Source organism: Caloenas nicobarica, chromosome 5 (assembly GCF_036013445.1).
Source record: "Caloenas nicobarica isolate bCalNic1 chromosome 5, bCalNic1.hap1, whole genome shotgun sequence".
In the NCBI taxonomy this organism is placed as follows: domain Eukaryota; kingdom Metazoa; phylum Chordata; class Aves; order Columbiformes; family Columbidae; genus Caloenas; species Caloenas nicobarica.
In genome coordinates, this window is record NC_088249.1 from 17,431,620 (window position 1) to 17,448,290 (window position 16,671).

At 38.0% G+C, this 16,671-nt stretch overlaps 1 protein-coding gene across 2 annotated transcripts in view; it reads left to right on the forward strand.

Moving 5' to 3' along the window:
* Positions 1-16,671, forward strand: part of TTC7B (tetratricopeptide repeat domain 7B) — a 143,676-nt gene that overhangs the window by 43,359 nt on the left and 83,646 nt on the right. For both annotated transcript variants that reach the window (XM_065635327.1, XM_065635328.1), the window contains exons 6-8: positions 5,932-6,010; positions 8,126-8,298; positions 12,810-12,873. In XM_065635327.1, the coding sequence (XP_065491399.1) occupies positions 5,932-6,010; positions 8,126-8,298; positions 12,810-12,873 (316 nt within the window). The remainder of the gene's footprint in view (positions 1-5,931; positions 6,011-8,125; positions 8,299-12,809; positions 12,874-16,671) is intronic.

Consider the following 16,671-nt stretch of genomic DNA (forward strand, 5'->3'; position numbering starts at 1 on the left):
TTGCTGGCTTCATGCTGGTCATAAAGAATCTCTCTCCAAGACAGCCAGGCACAGTCAGCGGCAGGAATAGAGTGTCAGCGATTCCCCCCTTCCCAGCTCAGCTTTACTCTTCATAGGTGTTGCCCCTAGTTTGCTTTCATTGCAAGGGTGGCTCTATATTCCTCCCACCCCTTATCTTCTCTGCTGTCACCGTTGGGAGGGATGAACCACATGCAGTGCTCAGGGTTTGGCTTTGTCGTTACTCAGCACTGTCTCTGATTAAATATCTGATCTGTCACTTCAGATTTTGGCTTCTGTCAAATGTTATGGTTTCGCTGATGCATCCCACCTGTTTTGTTGCTGCTTAAAAATCTTGCATCTTAACAGGATATACTTCCTTTGTAGTTTCTGCTGATGATTTCTGACCTTCGAATCTTCAAGACAGGTTGTAAAACCATGCTTATGTTGGTCACTCTACTGTAGTTCTCCATGTATTTATCATGCTTGATATTAAACTGAGTGACCTCCTAGGTCTTCGGTTTGCTATTCTAAATAGAATCACTGTTGGTGCGGCACATTCTTATTTCTAGTTCTGCAGGAGTTTTTATATTTACTTTTATATATAGATAAAATAACTCTATAAAGTTTATGACCTTACAAATTGATGTGTACTACAATATTAAATATTTACCAGAGTAAATTCTATTTAGTTTATTCCCTCTGTTAACTTATTTCCTTAGTAAAACTTTCCGACATGTTTAGCACTTTTTTCTCCTTAAAGCTGAGGGAAAGCAGGCACAGACATTAGTCACAGCCCACCTAAAGCACCGTCAGTTGTGCAGAAGACCGCATTGTCCATTTGGTCAGATGTTTAATGAAGTTATTGCAGAAAGCCATAGAATTTCAGTCCTTTTTTTCTTTTTTTTTTTAAACTCATCTTTGTAGGGCTATATAAAGCAATTTCTCTAGTGTGGTAAATGATGTCCCTCAGTTTAGGATGTTGTTCAGTTACTGCGAAAGAGTTAATCTCTAGATTTGTCACATTTCTTAATTTTGCTTATATAGTAACTTAATTCAACGTAAAATAATTTCTGTTCTTAATACTGTGTAAATTACTCTTAATTTGTTGAAAATTACTAGTGAGAGTGTAGGGATTTAAAACATTGTTATATTTTTTGTGTAAACATGTCAGTCATACCAAAGTTACTGAAATGCCGCTGTTCTGCTTGGCTTGTGTATCAGGAGTTTTGTCTGCCCCTACTCTTTCTCTTTAAAACAAATACCTTTGTTTTCTTTGCTCTTTGAATTCTTGGGAGAAAAAAAATCTTTAGAACTTATAATGTACCATTGTGTTAACAAACATTGCATTTCTTTTTCTCGAAATAAATATAGAGCGAAAGAGAGGAGAGAGTATGCGCATTTGGGAAGTGAGCTCAATTCCAAAAGCTATTTCTCTTTCATCGCTTCCATAAAGCAATCCAGATCTCATTGTTCTCGGTTTTTATCCTTTTAAATTAGATATGGTAAGCTTCTGTAGTGAGGTGATAGTTAGGCTAGTGTAAGTAACTTAACGTGCTCACTGGCATGGCTCTGGGTATACTTTTTTCTCTTAAATGGGAGAAGTACAAAAAATTTCACTACCAAATTGCAGAACAGGTGAGGTTGGTCTAAGATCACTAAGCAAGGATTTATTCTAATTCCATGTTTAATCTATAAAAGGCAATTTTAGACTAAATATACGGGGTTTTTTAATTGATAAGCATAAGGGAAATGCCTGACAAAGAAAGCTGTTCTCACACCAGTGGAGAAGATATTATCAAAATATGCTGTAAATAGAAAGTAAATTAATCTTATCAGCTTTCTGAGGTTAAATTTAAAACTTTTCTTTTGTACCCTGTTTTGAGTTTATATTGTGATTAGATCTCACTCCCTTTGTTATAAGGAATAGTGTTTGGTTCTTTTTCCTAATGTCTTTCAAATAGAGACTGCTTCTTATTGAGCAGTTTCTTTCATGATTTTCTACTTTTTTTTTGTTGTTGGTGTATATGTGTTTAAGAACACAAAGATAAGAAGTATTTGTCTGGGGTGTGAGGTTTATCTGGACCGCTACTGTCAAAGCACCGTGGTGTCTGATACTAAACATGCTTTTTAAAACCAAGAAACTTCTTGGTGGTGAAGGTGACGATTTTGTTTGTACCAAAAGTTGGCTACTGCTGGCCTACGTGCTTATGTTCAGGTTTTCTGATCCTGCATTGAAAGTCTGTCCTTACTGCCCCTTAGTTTTCCTCCAGCACTTTCCTTGTTTCATATCTACAGTTGTTGATCGATCTCTCTGTTAAGGAGTGAGCACATTTGCGTAGATGCAGTTAAAATATTTCAATTATTCTAAACAGAAATCCTGCCCGAAGTTTTCAAAAGAGCATAAAGTTGATTTTGCATCAGAATAATTAATTACATTCCGACATAAATTGTTGGGGTTTAGCATGAAAAAATGTAGCCACAAGGATACAAATTAGCCCTAAGGACATCAATCCATATAGGAGATCGTACCTTTAAATCCTGCTTCCCAGTCTTTAACTGATATAGTGCTACTTAGGGAGCCAAAGTAGGGGTTTTTGTTCTTGACGATACAGAACAGCAAGCATTTTAATTAGTGTTTAAAAACTAGGAAAATGGGATTGAAAGGGCTTGACTCGAGCATGTCCTGATGGGAGGCAGTCATATAAACACACACATACATAATTAGCAATGTCTGTCTGTGGGCTCTCTTGGTCATGTCTGAAATCACTGAAAATGTGTCAACTCTGAGTTTATGTACCTTAAAATTCCTTGTCTGGAGAACAGAAGGGATCTCAAAGTCATTTACAGACACTGTAGGACATTGTTTTCTAAGTTAGCTGAACCTTTTGCTCTGGCATTTGATCAGCACAGGTGGAACTGCTAACACAAAGGCACATCATACTGAAAACCAGGTAAATGTTGTGTGTTTCCAAGGCTAGGCAGGAAAAATATGTGCCAGAATAGTTACAACCCTCGTCTCCCCAATGTTACAAACTGTTAACAAATACAGGAAATGTACTTTGCTTAAAGCAGTGCAGTGTGGAGATCTGCCATATTGTTCATGCTACATTTTGCTTCATTACTTGTCTCTTAAAGCATTTAACTCATTTTTGGGGTGATTTAGATGGTAGTTTTGAAGTATTTTTTTTTTAGTATGCTTCATATAGAAGGTGCTTGACAAATCTGTATTGTGTTTGTGTTCACTTGTGCAGTGGATCAGTGTTAAATGCTTTATGAAGGAAAAACTAATTCTATATTTGAAGTTTTTTTTTTCTTGTACAATCTTACTGCTTTTTCCTTGACACAGTAGAACTTCAGTCACGAGTTTCAGTCCTTTGCACAGGCTTAAAAAAATGTAATGGATGACTAACAATAACTTGTCATGAAGTTCATAAGGACTTTTAAAAGTTGCATACTTTTCCATAAAGTGTTTTTTTTCTTGTAACACATCAAAACACATAAACTTCATATGGAAAAAAATGCTAGTTCTTAAAATTATGTAAATATTTAAATTATTGTGATATGAAGTTCTACTACATAATATATATTTCAACTATACTGGGAAATTAGTGTTTCAAGCTGACAAGTTCTTGCGCTTTTTCAACAATTTTGCAGGGAACATTTCAGTTTTCTGGCAAGTCTGTCTGTTTGGGTTTGTGGTTTGGTTTTTTTGTTTGTTTTGTTGTGTTGTTTTTTTTTTTTTTTTTTTTTTTTAAATCTTGTTATGAGGACACATCTGTGAGTTTGCAATACAGTCCCGGACAGAAAGCTCCATTCATGGGAAATACGCACTTATAGCAGAAGACTTAAAGCTGGGATTCCAGTGGTCTGATTTTGGCTCTCTAAAATATTTGGTATGTGGTATTACTGACTGGTTTGTATTTTGGCCTTCTGAAGGTGCCGAAGGAATCCAGCTTCCACTGAATTCGGAGGTTCTCTCAAAATTTGGTCTACTGTCTTTCTGTACTTATTTCATTAGTATATGAAGTTGGTGTAATATAAATTAGCTATTAAGAGGCCTGCATGTGTTAAATATATAAATAAATAAAATATTTCATGCAGTTGTTTTCATGTTAGATGTATACACAAGATTAATTTTCCTTAATACTTGCTAGCTGTTCACTGTATGACCAAGCTCTGCTGTGACGTGGAATTTTTACAAATAATCATTATTTCTTGTGTGACAGGTGATTATTTCTTCTTAACCAACTGGTGGCTTACTTTGACATAACTTTCAACCTGTTCATACAGGTTTTGTCAGTTGGAAACGCTAGTTCTTTTTAAATGAGCTTTTACATGAAAGTATTTTGGAAGGTGAACTTGTGCTAATGAAACATATCTGTCTGTGCTGGAGACTAAAGTTTCTGAAATATGCTGATAATCCTTTATCATATAAAACAGAACAGAGATGACCTCTGTCATGTAATCTGAAGAGTAAAATAAGTGGGTGGGTCTCCAGGTAAAGTGCTGCGTTCTACAGTTCTATAGCAAGATCTCTTGCATCAAACACTGGTTTCAGGTGTTCTGCAACTAAATTTAAAGAAAGTATCCGTGTTAAAATTATGGCTTTCTTTGGATTTGTACAAAGTTGCAATTCAGAAGGTATTTTAAATATAGTTGTAAATAAAAGCATCGGAGTAAGGAAGGCAATTTCAACATCAGCTTTATAGTGCAGTGCAATAGTGCTTTTACTTATGGAAAACTTAAACAATATGTAATATTTATTTTCTCTTTTGAGCCCGTGTTAGGTAAATGTTATGCAACTTGCTCATAGAATCACATCTTGAGATAATCCAACTGTATGACTTAACAGCAGTGTTTTAACACAAAACACACTTTTGATCAAATAATTCTGTTTTGCAGCTGACTTCAAATAGTGAAATGAGTGTCCTACGTTATGTGTTGAGGTTGCAGAATTCAGTTGTTGAGCTCAGCAAAAATCCACCCCAGTCCTTCACCAGTTCAAAGACAGACTGTAAACCAGATAGCTGAGGTAACTGATACAGTGATGAGAAAAAAGATAAAGCTGTAAGACCATTCAAAATAATGTACTGTTTGAGAAGAAAGTTCAGATCTGCTGAAATTGTTAGTATTAATGATGCCGTCTCTCTGAGGGCCTTGAATCTCTTTGCAAAAGCTATTTAGGCAGCAGAAGTGGAAGAAGCATAGAGAAGGACAGTCGAGTTGCAGAAGCCACACCAAAAACCAGATGGAATTGAGAACAGAACACTGATCTCTCAGTCCTCTTCTGGCCACACAGGGGCCTTGCTGTGTTTGTGCTCTTTCCTCTCTGAAAAGGAGTTTAAAATTTTACATCACTTTTACTGAGGATTACAAGATTTACTCATTTTTTTAATTTCCCTATTTGAAGTTATTAAGAGGCAGCTAAAATGGGATGGCTGTTTGTTTGGGTGTTGTTTGTGGTGGTGTGGTGTGTGTTTGTTTATTTTTTTGTTTTGTTTTTGTTTTGTGTTGTTGTTGGTTTTGTGTGTGTTGTTCTCCCCCCCACAAAGTGTATACGTTGAAGTCTAATGTAACTGAATATTAAAACCATCATAGTAGGGAGACCAACTTCAGTTTTATTTTTTCCTTTTTTGGGATGGTCACTTCTTACACTTTCCCTTGCTTTCTCTTGAGTTATCTACTGGTCATGAAAACTTTTTTTTTTCCCCCCCCCAATAAACTGGCAGGGAATATTGTTACAGTAATCAGTGGTGGGCTTCACAGATGGTTGTGTGTGCGTATATATATCTATATCAGTCTTACAGAAAGGTGATGGTCATATGAGGAACAAAAAATGATAGCATGGATTTTAACAACTTTATCAAGTAATATATTAAGGTGTTACTATATCCAAGTTGGAATACTGTCAAATTCTATGTTTATATACAGGAACTTGACAAGAGGAGTTGGTAGATTTAGAGAGTTACTAAGAGCTGTTGAAACAAGAACTACCCAAAATCTGCGAATGGTAAGTTACGTTAAACCACATTCCTATTGCAGCATCTGAATTTCAGTAGTCAGGTAAAACATAAATGTCGTGGATGAGTTTGAGACAAATAATCAGATGCACAGCATATTGATCAGGAGCTGTTATCCACCGCTTTGTAAACTTACATTTCCTGGTTTAAGTGAACAATTAAAATAAAAAGGAATGTTTGATATCTAGCCTCTCCGCTTTTTATCTTTCCTGTTTGTGGTTATGGTTAAAACCTGATTGGTCTCTGACTGACCACTTTCAACCTTAATCATAATTGCCCTATTTATGACTTACCATAGTTTCATAGTTTGTAATGGAATGGCAGTGAGGACAGAGCGCAGCACTTTTATTTGTGTTCTGTTAAGCTGGAAGATATCAAGTTATCATTTCTTTATTTTTGTGATAAAGCCTTTTAAAGGAAAACAATAAAAGCAAATAATGAAGATTTGTTTTTTATATTGTCAGAAAATAAAACTTTGCCAAAAGAGTGATGTTTCTTTTTTGCATCTTTTATATAATAAAGGGCCAAGGCTTATATCTTTTGCTCTAATATAATGATTTTCAAAATGTCCTAGACTAGTACAACAGTAGGCCTTTAAAACTTCCAAATTGATAATAAGGAAGGTGAGTGATTTAGTAATTAATTTAATAACTGATTCCTAGTAAAGATATTAAAATTAATAAATAATAGAGCTTCAATGGAGAGGGATAGTATTGTAAACTTTAATAGAATAAACAATGAACAGCTGCTTATGGAATAGAAATTAAGGTGGAAGATACAGATCGTATGGTGCTGTCTGTGGCTTAAAAATTGCACATCTGTTGCTGGGAAATACTGCCAGTTTTGATGCAAATGTAGATCTTGCTTTCTTCCTACTGTCCTGGTACTAATCTCTGAGTTTTCATCATTGTCATCTATCATTGTGCAGTTTGTATGCATGTAAACATTAAAGAGGAGACTAACCTGATAATTGTGGATTACAGGATGGCTTCAAAGATTTAAATTAATATTATTTACCTAAACAATGTTTATGTAAGTATTTCTACACTCAAATATGTGGTGCCAAGAATAGCTTGTCAAAATAAACTTTTTCGTGCTGATTTACAACCTCATTTCACTCTTGCTGAGTCTTACCGACAGCAGCAAACACCAGCACCATCAAGTACAAGTTGTCAGAAGCCTCAGTCAGTTGGGGTTTAGACTGTAACTGCCTGGGGTGGGTTGACCTTGGTTGGCTGCCAGATGCCCACCCAGCTGCTCTCTCACTCCCCTTCCTTAACATGATGGGGAGAAAATAAGATAGGAAAGCTTGTGGGTCGAGGTAAAGACAGGGAGTTTGCTTAGCGGCTACTGTCATGGGCAAAACAGACTGGACTTGGGAGAAATGTCAATTAAAAGAGAGTGGGATGATGAGAAACAAATTGAAACACCCTCCCCTGACCCCTTTTCCCCAGGTTCAACTTCAGTCCCTCATTCCTGACTCTTTCACCTGCTCTCCCTGCCCTCGCACTCCCTGGGCGGTGCATGGTGGGTGGAGGGTTGTGGTGAGTCCCTCACAGCTCCTCTCTGCTGCTCCTCCCTCCTCACTCTTTTCCCTGCTCCGGTGTGAGGTCCCTCCCATGGGCTGCAGTTCCTTCAGGGAATATCAACCAGCTGCGCTGTGGTCCTCTTGGCAGGCTGCAGCGTGGACATCTTCCACTGTCATCCTCCCCGTGGACTGCAGAGAAGTACCTGCTCCATTGTGGTCTCTCCCATGGAAATACCTGCTCCAGGGCTGGAGAGACAGTACAGGTTATTGACCACAAAATATCTGAAAATATACCTGAATGTACTCCACTCTTAGCAGCAACAGTTGTTGTTGTTGTTACTTCAGAAGTATCAGGATTTAACTGATAAAATCAAAAACTTGTTTGTTATTGCCATTTTGTTTCTTCGTGTTTAGAGAATTGAACTGGGTACTTGTACCTTTCAAACAGCAGTATGCTTGTTTAAAATAACAGGCAATATGTCCTCCACGACTAGTCTTCATTAGAAATAATCCAACCATTTTCAAAGAGTTTGTATTCAGCGTTTCTGAGGAAAGTATTTATCTTTCACTTCTACAGACAATAGCAAGACAACTGGCTGAAATTTTGTTACGAGGAATGTGTGAACAGAGTTATTGGAATCCACTGGAAGATCCTCCTCACCAATCACCCCTAGATGATCCACTTCGAAAAGGTTCAAATACTAAGAATTACGCGCTCAGTAGAAGACCGCGGGTATACACTGGAGAAAAGTATGACCAAGCTTATACTTCTCTTTTTTCTATAATTGCAATTGTTCCCCAGTGCACTGGGTATTTTAGTTTATATTGTTGAAAATGTAGAAGGAATTGGGCAATGTGAATGGGAATGTTTCCCTTGCTGTGTGTGTATTTGTATTCCCTGAAGAGAACTGGGGAAGCAACGTACTTCTCTAAGCAGAAGTTTGCACTGCATTCATAAGACCTTTTGTTCTCCGTTCTCAAAATGTTGTTTTCTTGTTCTATGTTGGAGTATATGGTAGAGTCAGTATCTCATATTATAACTGAGATATAAATGAAAACATGAAGTGCAGGTGGCAAAACTGAGATTGCACATTTTAAAAGCCATGTGCTGTTTCTAGACCTCTATTCTGATTTATTATAGAAAGGAAAGATTTAGCTATACCGAGATTCAAATTCATCCCAGAAACATTATGAAAACAAAACAAAACAAAACCAACTAAACAAAAAACATAGTTAGCAAGTTATCTAGCAGTTTCAGAGGTTTGTGGTTTGTTTGTTTTTTTCCCAAGGCAGCTACCTTTTAATCATCTTAGGTTAATTTTGGCATTTCTGTATGATGCCGTCTTTTTATCCTTTCACCCATTCAAATAAGTGGTATGCTATGGATCATTTATGTGCAGCATATCCCATGGTTGATTCTGGTGTAGCTTTGGGCCGTGTCTTTCCCTTGAAAAGGTGTGAGGTTTTTTCCAAACCAGTCACCATAAGTGTTAGTGTTTAATGTGGATAGCCATTTCCTTGAATTTGAACTTTTTCTTAAAAGTTAATAGTTTGTTGTTTGTTTCTATCTGATCAAATGAGAAATGGTTTCTAAGGTAAAGTTTTCTGTAGACACATTCTGACAGTGCCGAAAATATATATTGACAAAGTGTTGCACTCTTTTACAGCCTTGGGTGTAGCTTACTGCCTGAATGGAACATGCTTGTGTCAAAGGATACTGATGAAATCTTAACCATTTCGCACTTTTAAAAATTTAATTTTTATTTCATTGATACTAAGTTTGGTCTGATGAAACTTTGTTGTGTGCTTGTTTTGCATAGTCTGCAACCTTTGCATTGCTCTACTTGTATTCTACATGCAGGTCCTTGTGGGATCTGGTGTTTTGTGTGTATATATATACATATACATTTAATATAGTCAGCAACTGTTGCTTGCTTGTTTTGATACATGTTGGAAAGCACTGTCAGTCACAGAACCAAGAAATAAATTGTAGCAGTGGAGATTATGATCTAGCCAAGAATGCGAGTTGCCATAGTAGGACCGTGCTAAATAACGCAGATGAAGAAGATTGAAATTCCATTTAAACTTAAGAAAAAAAATTACAGAAGAGATTGTGGAGTCTGGAGAGCATCACTGGAGATATGAAAAATCCAACTGGACATGGTCCTGAGCAACCTGCTAGTAGACCCTGCTCTGAGTGGAGACACTGTGCCCAGACACCCTTTCCAACCTCGGCTGTTCTGTGTTTCTGTGAAAGTGGTGTGATCTGGCAATCTCTTTTGAGGAGACTGTTGTCTGTTCCATATGAAATTTTGACCCTTTTTCTCCAAGGAGTTGAACACTCAATTTGCCAAAACAGCTACTGTGTTTCGCTCCAAGTACATAATTAACAAACTGTATGTACAGGCAGACTTTTTGGTAAAAAGAAAATAACTGGTTTGTGGATAGACCTTGATCACTGCACTTAAAAGCATGCATTTATTGCCCAAATGTGAGGAAATCTCTTCTATGCAAAGTTGCACATTTTCTCATTTAAACTACTTGGGTTTCATACAGCAAATCCTAAAGAACAGCCTATTCCTCTCTTACAGTATATATGCCTTACTAGTTAAAATGAAAGCTTTTTTCCATAATGTGACCTTGTTATGTGCAAGAGTCTGCTTCTATGGTAGATTGCTTGTAGAAGTCATCCTACCTTAAATTCTAAAAAGATGTTTTGTTTTAGCGTTCACAGTATCTTTATATTCTAACCTAAAATGCTGTCATACTGCAGGCATTTGAGTTGTTTACCTGCATTTATTGCAGATTTCCATTAATGAATACTTTATTCAGCAGCAAGCCCACATAATTATGGTGTTATTATTACTAGCAAATGGAATGGCCTTTATCTTCAAAGATTTCTAGCTATTTTCCTTCTTGATCTGGAATACTTACAGCAGGTTTTTTGGGCTCAGTCTTTCAAATATCTGCTCTTCATTCTCAACTCATCTGTTGGCAGAAACGTGCCTCCTGGCAAAACTGGGGCTTCGTTCAGTGTAATTTTCTTGTTCTTGGGACATGCAAGTGAGGAGTTCCACAATTTCAACCGAGCATGTAATTAAGTCCTTTTCTTTAGTCATATCAGAGTGATTAATACCAGAGCAGATAAAACATGTCTAGCCAAGTATCTTATCTCCAGCAGTGGTTGAAAACAAGTCCATAAGACAATGAATAGCAAGAGAGACATATAGGAAATTTCTTCGTAGGTGTTCATCTGACCACCAGCTCTGTTTGAGTCTGAGATGTACTGTTGGTTTATTGGTTGTTTTTGTGGTGTGTTTTTTGTTGTTTTTTTTTTTTCCAATATGCTGCCTTATACAGCAAGTAAGTGTACTGTGTTCTCCTGAAGATGGTGAATGTGATTTGGCTAGTACCATGTATGATTTTGTAGATCTCTGTGTTGCTGCCTCTGCAGTTTTCCTTATCCTCAGTTGAAGGAGTGTTAAACTATTTGCTTTGCCTTTGGTTGGTAGGTGTTTCATGCTTCCAGTTCCCTCTTTTGCTCTGCCCCGTTACCTTGGAATTACTTTACTCCTATGCCTGCATCTATTAGGAGACATAGGAAATGTCTGAGTTCAGTCAACTAAGGTGAACTTTTTGCATACACAAGTCAAAGGAAATTCCCAGTAATTTCTGCATGAAAAGGATCTCCTTTTTGAGACAAACATCAACTTATTTACCAAAATATTTTCAAAGTTGCAGGAGAAAATAACTGTTGCTTTCATTTTGATAAGTGACTTTTTAGTAGTTCTTTTTTGGGGGAACTTGCTTTTTTTTCTCCAAGAAAGTAATTTCTACAGCAACTATTTCCAGTTGTTGTTTTGCTTTATGGGAACCATTGCCAGTTGTTCAGGTTAAATCTACTTCCAGATTGCTAAATTCTATATTGCAGACTGGGTAAGTAAATAGGGAGTTCTCTGGTGCTTCCTCTTCACTCCTCATTCCCCGTTCTGGCTGGTTCTTATGCATGAGTAACTGTGTTTTGAAATTTCTTTATTAAGTAAAAATAAAAATGTCTTCTAAGATGTAGAATACTCTTCAAAGTCTTGTGAGCAACTTGCATTGATTAAAAAACAAAAATCCAGCAAAAAACCCCACTGCCCTGGGATCTCAGCTGCTGTATATTACCACAGTACATTCGCAATGTTGCTTTCAAACCACCTGGAGTTCAGATGTGTTTCCATCACCTTTCTGGCATTTAATTACTGCTTCAACTTCTAGTGCATTTAAAAAAAAAAAACAAACCAAGAATGTTTTAATCTCAGACAAGTTTAGTTTCCCATCTGTAATTTATTGTAGTTCGAGCACCCTTGGGACTATAGGAGTTGCTTATTAACAACAAAAAAAATTATTTTCTACGTTTAAACAGTTGATTGTGGAACTATTAGTCTACAAACAGGAAATACGGTACTTGTGCTAATTCAGAAACAGTTTAGAGAAAGAAATCTGGAGAGTTAGAACACAGTCACTATGTGTGTGTGTGAGAGCATGACTGAATTCCTAACAGTCATGTAGTCAATGCAGATTACTGTTGTCTGTCCACCAGTATAGAAAAGCATTCAGAAAGCTTCCAGTGTTCAGAGAAAGAAGTTTGCAAACTAGTTCTATGCAAACCTTCAGTATTTAATCATAAGGAAGTGTACTTAATTAAAACCAAAAATTTTAAGTGCTTGGAAGTAACAGTGGTTTTGGTAAGCAGGCAGAGATTGCCATGGCTCTATTTAAAAGTATTCACAGCTATTGAATGCATCAGGAAAACAAATCTCAAGCATGTCTGCTGAAAGACTAATAGAAGTATTCATCCAAATATTGCCTAAAATACAAAAGTTATCTTGTTCTTGTGAGAGGGTTTCTTGTTGCCGACCTTTGAATCAGTGGTTTAGATTCAGCTCAGACAGATTAGGTGTCAGAGGCTGAGTTAAACTATGGGTACAGTTTTTACAGTTGTCAAATTATGTGCAATTTTGGGATATTTGAATGGTTTAACTCTTGACAGCTGTGGTGGTTTTGTTCTCTTATTGTGTTTGGCCAACTTTTCCGAAATGCAAATTTAGAGCATTGCAAAGAAATGCATTTTAATCAATCATTTTTTGTATGCGAGTTACTCTATGTTCTCTTTCCTGGATATTTTCCAGTTTTTTCAATACTCTTACTATATTTGTATAAGCTACTCCTAGAAGTAATGTGTTCTGCTTAAATAACTAAATTCTTGTTTTGAACAGCATCTTTTGTCCTCAAGAAAATACAGAAGAAGCCTTACTGTTGCTGCTTATTAGTGAATCTATGGTAGGTAAAATAGTGACTCTGTGTGTGCTCTATGAGTGTGTTTTCCTTTTTTTTATAGAACTTTTTTATCATACCTTACTTTGACTTGTGTTTTATTCTCTGATAGGAAAATAGGCAGTTACTTCTGAAACTCAAGCTTCTGTTCCTCTGAGCCAGCAAGATGAGGTCTGAAAGTGTTATGAATAGGAGTTTTTCTCCTTTAGAGTGACTGAGCCTAGCCTCTTTCTAACTAGGCAGGTGAACACAAAGCCTGGTCTTTCATTTGGAATAATTTATCAGTTGGTTGCCATTCAGAGAGACTCAAAATGTAAGTTATTTTTGTTGTAAAAAACATATCAAAGACTGCTCGATGAGCCAAAAAGTATTTTTCCAGTGTGCATTAAATCTCAGATGTCACTCAAATTTGTAAATGACTTTTTGTGATACTGGCATTCAGCCGTTACTACTGGATTATTGTTCGTGTGTTTTGGTTTTTTTTTTTAATGCCCTAATTTCCTCAATAGGTGATTCTTTTCAATGGCGTATGTCTGCCTTTTATCAACTGTTCATATTTTCCTCTAGTATGATTTTGCTAGTCATCTATCAACTGCCACATACTGACACTTTCATACCAGGTCAGTCATGTGCTCAAATGACAGAAATGAAAATCCGAAACTGGAATTTTTGCCATTTTTCTAATTGGAAGGGAGGAACGTCTAGAATCTTGGGCATCATACGTTGGTCCGTCTCACTGCACATCAGTGAGACTTAGTTCTATAGGTGATTCAGACGCTTTCATGCTCTGGCATAATTTCTCTTTTGATACAGTTAAATAGGATCGGAACACTTTAGTGAATGTTGTCCTATTTGAACTATTTGAAAGCGGCGAACGCTTACATTGTAGTGCAAACTACTTTCCTCATTCCTAGTGATCTGCCTTGCAATCTTCATGACAGAATCTGCCACCAGAAAACTAGATTGAGCAAACATTTCCATATGTCATGTGCTGGTTTTGCTGCAGCAGGTACTCACCACTGAAAGGGGCTGCCTGAGCACCTTGTGGCGATGTACAGAATTGTGGTGTGAACTGTGATCGTGGTGTGAAGTGGAAGCAGTCCCAATTCTGCAGCGTCTGCCTACTGATTACTGTATTTGCATGTGTACTTCCTTGCATATCAGCATTACCATTAAGAAGCCAAAAAACAAAGTACTGACCTGTTCAGTCTCCTTTCAGATTACTTACAGCTTTTCCTTTGTGAATTAGATCTGCCCAATTACGTGAAATGCTTGTCACTATAAAGCATATACCTTTAGCAAACTTTCAAAATTTTTTTTGTTTACAAGTAATTTTTGCAGGTTATCTCAGGCAAGAGTTTGTTTCAAGGGAGTGTAAAATCTTTCACATGATTGACTTACTTTGGCGAAGCCATTTGTTCAAATTAGTTTTGGAGGGGGGAGAGGGGAAAACTGAGCATAAAAATATTCATCACTTCAACTTACATTTCTGAGAGTTGAGAGCTCTCACTTCAGCTTAGTGCATATTAACTTTCTAGCTATACTAGTTATGAAGTAGTACCTGATTTATGATTTTGAAACCAGCGTTTGTGAAAGAAATAGGAGCATTTACAGAAGATTGAGTAATCATCAGTGTTTTGAGATGATATTGTGTTATTAAAGTAGTGTGATCCCTTCCTTGCATTGTCTGTGAATTAGTAAAAACACAGATAAGGTGTCAAGACTTGTGTCCTTCAAGAATTTACTCAAGTAAATATTAGAAAACAGAATGAGGATCTGACACATAAGTAGCATTTTGTGTAAGTAAAAGTAAAGAAATCGCTCTGTATATACGATCCTTAAGTCATACTGCTAGTTTCAGGGAAGTGATGCACTCAAACATCATAATCACTTCTTATTTAAATTATGTCTAGTGCACCATATAGCCAGAAAATAGAATCTTGCTAGTGGATTGCAAATGCTACATTTGTGTCACCTTGAGTTCCCTTGAGTCCCCTTGTGGTCAATGGGGCAGAATCTAGTTGGATGCCTGTATCTAGTGAAGTCCATCAAGGGTCGGTACTGGGACCAGTACTATTCAATATATTCATCAATGACTTGGATGAGGGACTAGAGTGCACTGTCAGCAAGTTTGCTGATGACACCAAACTGGGAGGGGTGGCTGACACGCCAGAAGGCTGTGCTGCCATCCAGCGAGATCTGGACAGGCTAGAGAGTTGGACAGGGAAAAATTTAATGAAATATAACAAGGGCAAGTGTAGAGTCTTGCATCTGGGCAGGAACAACCCCAGGTTCCAGTATAAGTTGGGGAATGACCTATTAGAGAGCAGTGTAGGGGAAAGGGACCTGGGGGTCCTGGTGGACAGCAAGATGACCATGAGCCAGCACTGTGCCCTTGCGGCCAAGAAGGCCAATGGCATCCTGGGGTGTGTTAGAAGGGGGGTGGTTAGTAGATCGAGAGAGGTTCTCCTTCCCCTCTACTCTTCCTTGGTGAGACCTCATCTGGAATATTGTGTCCAGTTCTGGGCCCCTCAGTTCCAGAAGGACAGGGAACTGCTGGAGAGAGTCCAGCGCAGGGCCACAAAGATGATGAAGGGAGTGGAGCCATCTCCCTTATGAGGAAAGGCTGAGGGGGCCGGGTCTCTTTAGCTTGGAGAAGAGGAGACTGAGGGGAGACCTCCTTAATGCTTATAAATATATAAAGGGTGGGTGTCATGAGGATGGAGCCAGGCTCTTCTCAGTGACAACCAATGATAAGACAAGGGGCAATGGGTACAAGCTGGAACACAAGAGGTTCCACTTAAGTTTGAGAAGAAACTTCTTCTCAGTGAGGGTGACGGAACACTGGAACAGGCTGCCCAGAGAGGTTGTGGAGTCTCCTTCTCTGGAGACATTCAAAACCCGCCTGGACACCTTCCTGTGTAACCTCATCTAGGTGTTCCTGCTCCAGCAGGGGGATTGGACTAGATGATCTTTCGAGGTCCCTTCCAATCCCTAACGTTCTGTGATTCCCTTGATTTCTGAATTCACAAAGGATGCTTTGAGTGAGATTTAAATTGTACTATTTATGAAAGAAATGCTCTGGGAAATATAGTTCTGTGCTTTTCAAGTGTTTTAATTCCCCTACAGGTATATTTCAGAGTGCAAAATCTCTCTTTTAGCCACATGACTGCTGCTACAGTGTATTGTTATGCATAATAAGGAAAGTCAGCTACAACTCTGCCATCACTCTTACTGTAGGATGTCCTTGTATTCTAGCTGCTACACTTGCAAAGTACAGACCAGCCTTTCCTTATCTGGACAGAAATGAGTAGGAAGGTGGGATCTGAGGGACTGAAATCTTCACATTACAATGCACGTACTGCTGCGTGTCAGCTGAGGTGTAGTAACAGAATCACAGAATGACTGAGGTTGGAAGAGACCTCTGAAGGTCATTTTCTCCAGCCCTTCTGTTCAAGCAGAGCCACATGGAGCAGGCTGCATCTGTGTCCAGATGCCTTTTGAAGGCATCTCCCTCCAAGCAGGGAGACTGTACAACCTCCCAACCTGTGCCAGTGCTCAGTCACCCTCACAGTAAAAAAAGTGTTTCCTGATGTTCAAAACGAACCAGAGGTGCCCATTGCCTCTGATCCTGTTACTGAGCACCACTGAAAAGAGCCTGGCTTCCTCTTCTTTGTACCCTCTGAAATGAGGTATTTGTACATATTGATAATGTTCCCCCCGAACGTTCTCTTCTCCAGGCTAAACAGTCCCAGCTCTCTCAGCCTTTCCTCGTAGGAGAGACACTCCAGTCTCTTATTCATC